Raw genomic sequence first — 12014 nt, 5'->3', positions numbered from 1 at the left:
CACACTCACACTGACGCGGTGATCTCCCCGGATCAAATCAGGGCGAGAAAGGAACAGCGCCATGGCCGTTGCAGAGATCGAGGTCGAGCAATGGCGTCTCAGCCCTCTCGCCTTCCTCCTCCTCTTCGCCTCCTGCTTCATCTCCCTCATCTCCCCGCCACCCCCTTCCTCCGCTTCCAGCGCCGGTTCCTCTTCCTCTACTCTCTCTCCTCAGGTCCGCGGGAAATTTCCCCTCTACCCATCTTTTGAAATTTGTTTTTTTAATAAAATTTTGTTTGGTGTGAAGTGATGCAAGGGCTTGAGCCGGTGTTGGGAGAAGAGGAGTTTGTGAACTATGGGATCGGGAGGGAGGAGATGGTGATGTATCTCGCCGCCGGCGCGGCGGCCGCGCTGTTTCTTGGATCGGTATCGGGAATGGTCTCCGACATCGTGTAAAGCCTCTTGCACGTCGTTCATTTTTCTTTTTTTCGAGCAAATTTGGCTGAATGTAGGTGAAGGCAGGCCATAATTAATTGATTGGGAAAAAACTAATTAAATTGGTATAATATGGGGGGGGGGGGTTGGATGGTGTACTGTTCATTGGAGTGAGCGAGAGAGTGGTAGGATCTGTTGTTTATGCCATCACACCGCTGCTTCTTTGGTGGTTTCTCGGGAATTGTCTCTGGCATACTGTCAGCCTCTTGCGAGTCTTTACCCTTTTCTTTGGAGACAATTAGGGCTTGGTTAGGTGCGCCTGAAGTTGCTTGTGACCATAATTATTGATCAGAAACAACTCAACTACATTTTATATATGGAAAAATAGCGTACTGTATCATTATATGGTAACATTCTAGTGGGATCTGTCAGTGTTATTGAGGCGCGCGCCCCGGGCGCGGGGCGCTTCAGCCTGGGCGAAATGCGCCCCGCACGCGAGGCGGGGCGCTGCATGCAGCAAGGCGCGCGCCTCGCGTGCGCCTCGCATGCGCCTTGCTCGCGCCTCGCGTGCGCCTCACGTGCGCCTCGCACCTGTGTTATGTAACATACTCTTTCTTCTATTTTTTTTAAATAATTTACATAATTACATATTTATATCATGTAATATACTCTTTCTTACTAGTTGCTAATCTATATATTTCTTAGTCTTTTATGTGATAATTTATAAGCATATGTTCATAATTGTTAATCACTTAATTTGATGATTTAAATACATGTTTCTTGTATCTTTTTTGTTACTTTAAAAATTCAGTTAGCATAATTGATGATTTAAGTTGATATTCTCATAATTTTGGATGTAGGTAACTAATAGGTTGCTTATATGTTTCTGTCTTATGATGTTGGTAAATATTAATTTGAGTTATGCGCCTCAGTGAGGCGCGCGTCTTGTTGTGCGCCTTGCGCATGGTGCGCGTAAGGGACCTTTGCGCCCCGCATTGCGCCTTGCGCCTCGATAACACTGGGATCTGTCGATTATGATGCACCCATTTCCTCCAAAGGGTTGTGTGTGTGGCGGTGGTTGATTCAAATGCTGGTGTGTCAGGATTGTTGGGGACCTTTATATTGGTCTGTGATTCAATGATTTATACTGCTCTGAGCTTTCAAAATCATGATATGAGCAACATTTCAGTAGCGGCCACTGCTGTTTCTTCGGAAATTTTCAGGAATTGCCTCTGATATCATGTAAAGATTCACTCCCTGCTTTTAGACAAATTTGGTGGGATAGTAAATCTGATTTTTTTTTGAGAAGATAGTAAATCTGATTTTATATGCCAAACAAGTTATTGGTTAGTCTGTACAATAATTATAATTGGAAACTACTCAAATCAGTATCTGAAAGGAATGCTGTACAATATTGAGCCAAACAACATTTTATCTGAATCTATTTATTTGCTGTGTCTTTTATGATTTCGATTTGATTGCGTTATGTGCTGGTTTATAGTCCGAAGGGGTGTCTGCTTGTTGACGGTTGATTCAAATTGCAGGGGTCAGCACAGTTGAGGGGAATTTAGATATTAGTCTATGATTCTTATTTCTTTTAAGTATTCGAAATCTGAATGATGATAGTTGGAGAGTTGTAAATTTGACTCCTCAAGTAACAAGTAGTGCGTGTAATCTATTTCCAGTTACTTCGTTAGGGGATTTTGCTTTTCTCTCATGTCCTGTTTTAGTATTTTATATTTCTTGATGAGCCCTCCATATTAGTGAGGATGAATGAGAATCTTTTGCTGGCATGTCCGTTGATCCTAATTCAACACGCCCCTTGATTAAATACTATATGAGGGCATAAAATATGCATTGTATTTGCTTTATTCTTCTGCAAGATAAATAGACACTGTCATTACTGGTGTCTAAAATGTGAAAGGTAAATGGTAATACCATGGTTTTTTTCGAATAGTATGCTACACTCACTTAGTACTTTTAGTAAGTCTTAATTTACAAACCTTCCACTCTGCTGTCGCCAAATTTGCTACATTTATGCAATTCTTTGCCTGCTGGTGTTACTTTATGCTTTGAGTGAGACACGCATGGAGCTGTAGCCAATTTTATGAGCGTATTCCTCCGAGTAGTTTTTAACATGAAGTAGTGGTTTATGTCCTCGGCCTCTTGTTAGCTATTTATCTGACTGTTGCATTTTGCCATTAGTTTTCTCTTGGTCAGGATGATGGCATGAAAAAGCACATGAAAAGTAGAAGGTTGAGTGGTCAATAAAAAATTACACTAATGGCACATGATATGTTCATTTCTTAAGTGCCATATTAAATATTCTAAGAAAAAAACTTTGAACCTTAAACAGTTTGTATATTTTTCCCGAGACATCTTTCATTTATGAACCATTTACCATGATAGCAAATATTTTAGTGTTGCTGTATATTTCTTGCTGCCTTTTTTTACTTTCTCCTACTACATCTGGGTTCTCATAATAAGTCGATTTCTCTGTTCATAAACTCTGCAATTTATCGAAAGTTATATATGCTTTTGTTGTAGAGGTCCAAGAAAGGCTTGTCTGCTCTTTTGCGTCCTTCATCTTCTCATGGGCATCATGAAGAGCCTGAGCAATCATCCAAGCATATGGATAACAAGTATTTGTCCGGCTGTTGCGTCTTCTATGTTCTTATTTTGCTTTGAGACATGGATGGTAAACGAGCATGAAAAGGTTTGCATTTGGATAACCTGCTCAAGTTTTCTAATGTTTTTTTTCTCAATGTTTCTTTTAACAATTTTGTTCTTGATTTTAGCAAGGTCACAGGCAAGACTTGTTGAATGAAACCTTTTGGCTTATGACCTTTTTCGAGTCTGTGTCTTTAATTGGAAGTCAAGGGATTGCAAATTTTCTAGTCAAGGATCTTCATAAAGCATTTGTGTCCCCTTCTGCCTCAACTGCCATATTTGCAACGATGATCATTCTCTATATCATGAAAGAATGGAAAGGAGATCAGAAGAAATCTGCTGTTGTAAACTATAGGAAGTCTTTTGTTGGACATATTCTGAAAGGTAAAAAATTGTGAAAGAATTACTTTTTAGTAGTTGATTATTTGCAAATTCTTATTTTTGAGAAGTAAACTTTGCAAGAAAACTGTGAATTTATCTTCCAAAGCCTGAATATTATGTTCTTGAAATATTACTTTTGCTCTATGTCATAATTTGAATTCCAACCCAATTCCTTGCTAAACTTACACTCAGCTATCACTAAATTCCTCGAGCTCGTGCTCATATTATTCTTTTGTTATAATAATTGAGAACTTTGAATATGTATAGCTGGACATTTAAATATGTAAATAAGTTGGACCAACAAGTTGATAAATTTCATAAGTTTTAGTTGATATAACTAGAACTTATGTCTATTGAATAGAAGGTCCAAGCAGAATTATAGAGTTATCATTTGATAGACTTGAAGGGCCATACAAGAGTCGCATCTTGCGTCCTCAAAGTCTACAAATTATCCGAATATAGGCACATCATAAAACTTGATACCTAAAGCATCCGGAAAAAACTGGTTCGTTATTATATGTTGAAAACCAGACCTAACATGTATCTGTTTCTCTATACTCACTGATTCACCTTTTTGTTTCCTGTTATTCAATTTTTGTTTCTGCCTGGCAGACAAGAGGACATGGCTATTAGCATGGGCTCAAACAAGCATCTATTTTTCCATGTCAGTCTTCTGGCTTCTCTGGTCACCGACAATTGTAGTAAGTTTAAACAGTTGCTATATTTTTTTTCCCTGATCAAAATCCCATATTTTTTTGTTTTACTCGTGCTTGTTCCATTTCAAATGTGTTATCCTCCCTTTAAGCAAGGTGCTGGTAGAATGAGCATTTGTTTCTATAAATTTTATCAAAGTGACTACATTGTTGCATTTATATGTTTTTCTGAACCTATACGGCTCTATTTATGATCCTTGGTTGAATGTGGGCCATGACCCTTTTGTATCCAGTAGTCTCTGAATTTTTCACTATGACAAGGTGGAGCTCTAATCTCAATATTGTGGATGATGACAGTTTGGCCTATGCTATGCTTTTGACTAGTTGCCACTGAAGCTGGGCATCTAGTTGAAGTACATGTTCTGTACTACCCATGCAATCTCATGTTGTGTTATGTTTTAGCTTTTCTTTTCTTTTGAGCATTCAGGCATTTGTGAGATGTGACAACTGTTTGTATCTATCCATTTTGCACGACGACAGCAACAACAAAGGAAAAAAGGGAAAAAGGAAACCACAATTTACTCTTCTTAATGAAACACGCCATTTGTCTATTGGGGAAAAAAATCTTATGTAAATTTGCTATTTATCATCTGGAACTTGGTTTCTTTTGTATTTGTTAAATACAAACAGAGTTGATTTCAACATTACAATGTAGACTGGGGCGGATTTACATACGAGTTAGGGTGCAATTGCACCCCTAACAATTAGAAATTTGCCTTTGACTTCTTCCCCCCCCCCCCCCCCCCCCCCCCCAAAAAAAAAACAAAAAAAAAAACAAAAAAAAAACAACAGTTTTCATTATTTGCATGCCAAAAATGAGTATAGAATTCTAAGAACCTGCTAATAACCTGCAGTGAGTACTAGCTGGTTAAAATGTTTTGGTTTGTACAGAACGTTGCTTATTCTCCATCCTTGGGATTGGGAAGCCCAAAAATAAATAAAGAATTCCAAGAACCTGCTGATAACCTGCCATGAGTACTAGTGGATAAAGTGGTTTGGTTTGTACAGATGCATAAGGTGGCTAATTCCTTGATTGCAGTATGATGGGGAATGGAGAGTTGCTCTTAGGAAGTCGCTCAACAACCATTATACACGTTGTATGACCTCATGGTTTCAAGTTTGCATCCCAGTGGATCCTTGTTAATTTGTACTTCATACAGAGTTTAACTGTGCCATCACATGGGTTAGTCAAATTCAGTTGTCTCATGATCCAACCTTGTGAAATCTTCATGTATCTCCGTCTCAGATTCTCAGTACAGAATCCTCCACAATTTCAGTCCGATCTACTATCAATCCTCATGTTGTTGCCTCTGCTATATTTCGTTCCTCTCACTTGATCGCCATTTATAGGGATGAATCATGTCAATTCACTATCCTTCATATTTGTCATATGATTGCCATTTATAAGGCTGAATCATGTCAATTCGCATGTTACTTGAGGAGTTCTCCAGGTGACAGAGGAAAATACTCCCAGTTAATCCATGTTCCTTTCTTCATGTTTTGATTGTTCCAACAGCTTGTATGAGGTTGTTTTCCACTAAGGTTTTCTTGTAGGCTGGTTTTTATTAGCAAAATTCTGCATTTTCAGTGACATCTTTGATCTTGCTCATGACGATTGAAGGCATTTGATTGACAGATGAAATTAGGTCGACACGGTCTCTTCTTTGTCTTACATCAGAGGTTAAACCTTTTGGGATTTTCTTTGCTTCTACCTTTTGTTGAATCTTTGTCCCCCTTTTCTGGAGACCATCTCTAAAATTCTATGGATAGCATTCCGATCTATAAATGTTAAATAAGTTTAATATAACCAATTTGTCATTCAGTAAATTTATCCGAACTTTTAATAAGGTTACCAAGACATAGGTAGGAAAGTTGTAACCTTCCCTAAAGTTATATATCTTAATGATGAAAGTCTTCCTATTGACATGTCCCTGTAATGCCTCTTTTGGTACGCGGGAATGAAGTCAAGTGAGAATGGAAAAAAGGTAGGAATGGAATGGAATATATATGGGAATGAAATGCACATTCTCATTCTCATGTTTGGACGTGTTTAGAAAATAAAATATGAAATGACAATCTTATTCTCATTCCCAAGTTTGGTATCATTTGTTCACAAGTGAGAATAAAATTTAGTTTTCTAATAATACCCTTACAAAAACACAATTTTAAAAACATAAAAATATTTTAAAAATGGCTATATAATTTATTTTTTTAGAAAAATAAGTTTTATAGAAATGATATTTTTTCTTATAGAAATAATTATTCCGTTGATAGTTATATTTTGGTACACCGTCTCAGCAACAATTTCGGACTTTTGGCTTACTAATTGAAAAATAATTTTCATAAAAATCATTTTTAATTATAAATAATTATAATTTTATATTTCTAACTTCTAATGCTACATGTCTATTACTTGTACGAGCAGCTAATGCTACTAGCATCACTATGCACAAACGTATATAATAGACTGAATTTCATATGCATGCTACATGATTTATGACTGAATTCCATGTGCACGCATGAAGAGAGAGATTGAAAGAAAACACTAAAATTTGAAGGATTCGAAAAACATGTTAACTTTTAGTCTGTATATAAAATTTCTATGAAATTTCAAATGCACCTTTAACTTTCAAAAAATTGATTAGGAATATATAACATGTTAACCTAGAAAGTTTGAAGGAATAGAAAACATGTTAACCTCTAATCAAAACATAAACTTTCAATCTCATCAATTAAGCACATTGTTTCTTTTTGTGAGTGTTTTGAAAAAATTACTGAAAAGATTAGGTATATATGCTTCAATGGAACTTCAAATCGTACATCCAAAGATAAAATATTTACTAACCTAATTGCCAATAAATTACGCAACCGAGTTACCAAAAGATAAAAAATTATTGTAAAGATTAGGTAAAGATTAGCCACACATACATATTTTAAAAAGAAATAATGGTTACCTAACCGAGTTGCGTTGAGTCAAAAATTTTCTACTGCATCCGTGATAGAACTAGGGCCAAGTCAAACAAAGAATAATATTTTAATATTTTACATCTATTTGTATATTTGTACGAGTAGTTAATGATATTATTTCTATAGAAATAATTTTTCATAAGAGAGTTTATATCTATTCGTATCTTTTAAGGAGGGTATAATCGGAAATTATTTGATTATTTTATTATCACTTAAGGGGGAGTATCAATTCCTTATTAAATGGTTGGGAATGATAATTCCCACATAAAGTGGGAATTGATAAGAAGTGGGAATAACAATTCTAGCGTCTAAAAATACATCGTGTTTGGTACGCATGAATAAAGAGTTGGAATTGCATTCCATTCCCACTCATCCCCGTGTACCAAACGAGGCGTAAGAGTCTTCATGATACCAGTAGACTAACAGAAGGACAGACAAGGGAAATTAGGTTTCTACTAGCTGATTAGTTCCTGTTGCTTCTTGAATACTTGCATGAAGCTTTAGTGATATAATTTTTCTTAAATACTGAAATTAGGTTGCCATTAGTTGATTAGTTCCTATTGGTTCTTAAATACTTGCATTATTCTCTAGTGATATAGTTCTTTTTAACACAGTTTTTAGTCTTTTAGAATATTGACACTTGATAGTCGTATTCGAGATGTGACTTGAATTAGTACATAGTAGGTTTTCATATATTACATATAACACCTCTTTTTGTAAAGTACAACATGGCACAATTCCAATCTCATATTAGACAAAATTGGATACACTACTTTTCGACTTGCTTGCTGTTCCTGGTTAGTATCGATGTATTTAACATCCGTTTGAAATGCTTGTCATGAGATTATCGAAACATGTATTGGGAGATTGTTCTATAGTTGATGTTGCTTTTAGATATCAAAACCCCAAGCTCTGAAGTCTGAAGAAGGCCAAACCTTAAGAAGCGGGGACCCTTATTCTACACTAAGAAAGTGTAAAGGGAAAAGATGATATGAATGCTTGATGAAATTGCATTGAACTCTGAGGCACAAAAAAAATATGATATAGCTTGAAACATTAGGCTTATTTAGGCCTACGAGTGGAGGCAGGAGTGGCGGTGATGGGGGGATGGGGGTGGATCTATAATGAGCTTTCACTTAGAAATTAGTCTTCTGTGCTTGAATTAGGAACTCGTACCATCCTCGCTTATTCTAATAACCAGCACTCATTGTCAAGTCAAAAACGTCAAAAATATAATATGATATGTAATTTGACATGCTGTTTGTCATCGCTAGACCTTAGTCTTATAAAATGATTATATTGCAGATTGTTAAGATGTGTAACTGGCTATTGTATGTCATTTAAAATCCTACTTCTTCAACATGATTTTACCTTCAGTTTGTTGGGGTTCTGCTTCATTGAATTGACTGGTGGCCGATACTTGGGAAAAAACATGTATGATAAAGTAACTCTAGGAGATATTAGTCTTCATATCCAAAGTTCACTTTTTTGTTTAAAACTAAATAAACTGCAAGCTTATATTCAATTTGGTATTGTAGGGTGATGGGAGGGTTGTGAGTTTGTCTCTTATATACCCATGTTTCCTTGGTTCAAAAATGTTTGGAAGCACTATCTTCCCATGGTTCTTTGGCCGGGCTTCATCGCTCTACATCGAAGACTGCCTGATATATACATTCATTGTTGCCGCTCTGTCCTTGCTTGTAGTTGCTTATGATTATCAGGTATTACCTAGATGGAAAAATGGGCAGATGGAAATCATTGTGTAGTTTCATAATTGAATTCAAATCATTATTCTTACTTTCCTATTTCTAATATCAATAGGAGATTGGATTACTGGTGGTACTTTTCTGCATCTTTCATGCTTGTGTGGGCTTTATTTTACCTTCACTAGCCAGATTGAGGACAATGTGAGCCAAATCTTGCAACCGATTTAACATGCAGTATTCTATTATGAAACGGTTATTTTAAGCCCTTTTTGTTCCCTATTCAGTTACGTTCCGAATGAGATGCGTGGAGGAATGATAAGCTTATCATTAGCACCGGCCAATGCAGCAATTTGGTTCATTCTTATCCAGGTCTTTGACCTTATATTTATAGCATTGACGTTCTCTATGAATTTGGTCATATAAATTGATTCAAGTATTGTGCTATTTTCTTGTAGCGTGGCTATTATCACAACTTTGAGAATGCTGGAATCTTTACTCTGGCTGTGCTTGGATTGGTAAGTGCAGCCTGTTGCATTTATGTACTCAGACGGTGGACAAAGCAGCCTCGTCAAAGTTGGCACAAACGTTAGTTGAATATAGTGATATACAAAGCAGCAAAAGTATTCAGGTATCTGCTGATTCTCTATTTCTTTTATTATTATTATTATTTTTTTTAGATATCGTGAGCACTCTGACACACCTGGTAAAATTGATGGTTCTTTCTTCAAGCAGTTTTTGCATGAGAACCCGCCATAAGGCAAATTATAGGTTGGAGCCTGGCAAACAACATATATTTTCATAATTTCTTGGATTGTCATTCATTATGATTTGGTATAAGCAAAAAAGTAAGATTTCACTATGTGATTCTATACCTTTGAAGCTCAAGTCCTTTTAGAAACATTATCCAGATTCATGAAACTGCAGATATGCCCATATATACTTTGATAAGTTGCAAGTATATAAGCTGTCCTAGGACAAACTGAACTTAACAGCACGAGATTAGCGGTAGATGACTCCCTGCCTCCCTCCATCTTTCCCTCTAGTATATATGATTCGCTTACATAAGTTGGTTGTGTTATTGCTTTGGCAAAGGGTAGTGTTTTTTCCCCTTATGTGACGATGATACTGAGCTCCGGAGTTGTCCATGGAAAATGCTGGAGAGAAGAATGGTTGTAGATGAATAATCAAACACATCAGTTAGAACATAAGAACTGCATGAAGGGTAAAATATCACACATTTGAAACAATCTTGCTAATCTGTGCAAGAGTCGTTTGTAATCTGTCCTTTTTCGATGAATTTTCTTACATCATATGCTGTATAGGATTCCTGAGAGCTGCATATCTTCTTGCAAGTTGTGCTTCACTACTCTAGTCATGTAATAGAGCCACCCATGGAGTAGAGAGTTAATAGTCATATTAGCTACTAGTTGCTCTTTTCATGTCCTTGGCCAAAACCATTAGGTGACTGATTTTTTTGAAATCAGGACTGACTCATTCCCCATCCTTACTGCTATATATCTTACAAATTATGCACTACTTGAATATCTATTTTTTTTAAAAAAAATTGAACACTTATCAGGGTCCTGATTCTCTACAATCTTGATTGTAGGGAACGCATAAAATCAGTTAGATGCACAAATATTATTGGCTTATCTCAGTGTGTCCCACAATTAAAAGTATTTTTATATTATTTAGATAATTAATATCATTCAGGGGGTTTACTATTCTCTACAATCTTGATTGTAGAGAAAGCCTACAATTAGTCAGATGAGCAAACATTATTGGCCCATTTCAGTGGGCCTCACAAGTAAAAGTATTTTTATATTATTTAGATAATTACTATCATTCATAGGGTTCACTGTTCTCTACGGTCTTGATTGCAGAGAATGCCTACCATTAGTCAGAGGACAAATATTATTTGCTTATCTTAGTGGGTCCCATAATTAAAAGTATTTTTATATTATTTAGATAATTAATATCATTTATAGGGTTCATTGATTGGGAATATTTGATCGGTGAGTTGTAGAGATTCTCTATAATCAAGGATGCAGAGGATCTCTACCCCATTTATCAGCATTTGTCCCCCATGAATTTCAGAGAGGGGTTATTTGTGATTTGTTCTTCTCATAGTGTTAACCTTAGGGATGATAAGTCCTAAAAATGGGGTAGAGATCACATGAATTTCTGAGTGAGGGGTTATTTGTGATTTGTTCTTCTCATATTGTCAACCTTAGGGATGATAAGTCCTAAAAATGGGGTAGAGATCACATGAATTTCTGAGTGAGGGGTTATTTGTGATTTGTTCTTCTCATAATGTCAACCGCAGGGATGATTAAGTCCTAAAAATGGGTAGATATCATAATTTGCTGTTGAAGGTATAGATGAGGGGTTTTTTCTAGAACAATGTCTAGAGGACAACTGGGAAAGTGGTGTTTTGATATTGCTCGGTGACTACTACTCATGATTTTGTTGCTATAAATCCTCATGAATTATTCTAAATAGTGATAGGGACATCATACGTGCATCAATTTATGGCGGTAACCATAAACCAATTCTTTGTTATTGGCTGCAGGGCAGGAGTTTTAACGCCATCACAAAGAAAGGCCCTGGATTGGATTCAATTTGGCCGTGTTGAAATCTTCTATTTTTGCATGATCCCTTGAGCTAATCCGTATGAAAAGAGAGCTCCTGCTTATTCATGTGAAAAGAGAAATGATCGTGATATTGAAAAGTTTTGATCTTGTAATTCAAAATTCATTCCACTTGTTTCTTATAAGCAATTTCCATGGACCATTAACCACACTGATTCATGATTTTTTTACGCGATATTGCAAGTTTACTTTCATGCGCAGGATCTGTATAAATCTCTAATGAGATTGTACTTGATAATTGCGAACACCTTCTTTTTCTTTTTTCTAATAATAAAACCACACTTTTTTTAATGCTTGTTTGAGAGATTCTTCTGCGTTTTTACTCTCCCCTCTCTGTTTCTTACTTTGCGAGTCTGAATATTAATTGTTTTGTTCAAGTGAAGGGGAAAAAGAAAACGGAGAACTAATTGTTTCCTTCAAATGGCTAACACAAGTCAAATAAAAATAAGACTGTAAAATTTGCAGTTAACATCAATCTCTTCATCCTCTTCATCTACTGGATTCATCCTTTT

At 36.1% G+C, this 12014-nt stretch overlaps 1 protein-coding gene across 1 annotated transcript; it reads left to right on the top strand.

Annotated features, from left to right (window-relative positions):
* On the top strand, positions 1-11793 carry LOC109832723 (molybdate-anion transporter). Its single transcript, XM_020400124.1, is given in 11 exon segments — positions 1-128; positions 131-214; positions 287-431; positions 2962-3130; positions 3213-3468; positions 4078-4166; positions 8684-8866; positions 8967-9052; positions 9136-9220; positions 9307-9479; positions 11424-11793. Coding segments are annotated over 10 exon segments (1299 nt in total). The 5' UTR covers positions 1-61; the 3' UTR covers positions 9442-9479; positions 11424-11793.

This window comes from Asparagus officinalis, chromosome 3, assembly GCF_001876935.1.
Source record: "Asparagus officinalis chromosome 3, Aspof.V1, whole genome shotgun sequence".
NCBI classification, from domain to species: domain Eukaryota; kingdom Viridiplantae; phylum Streptophyta; class Magnoliopsida; order Asparagales; family Asparagaceae; genus Asparagus; species Asparagus officinalis.
Note: the sequence above shows the minus strand (reverse complement) of the source record. Positions and strands in the feature narration are given on the sequence as shown.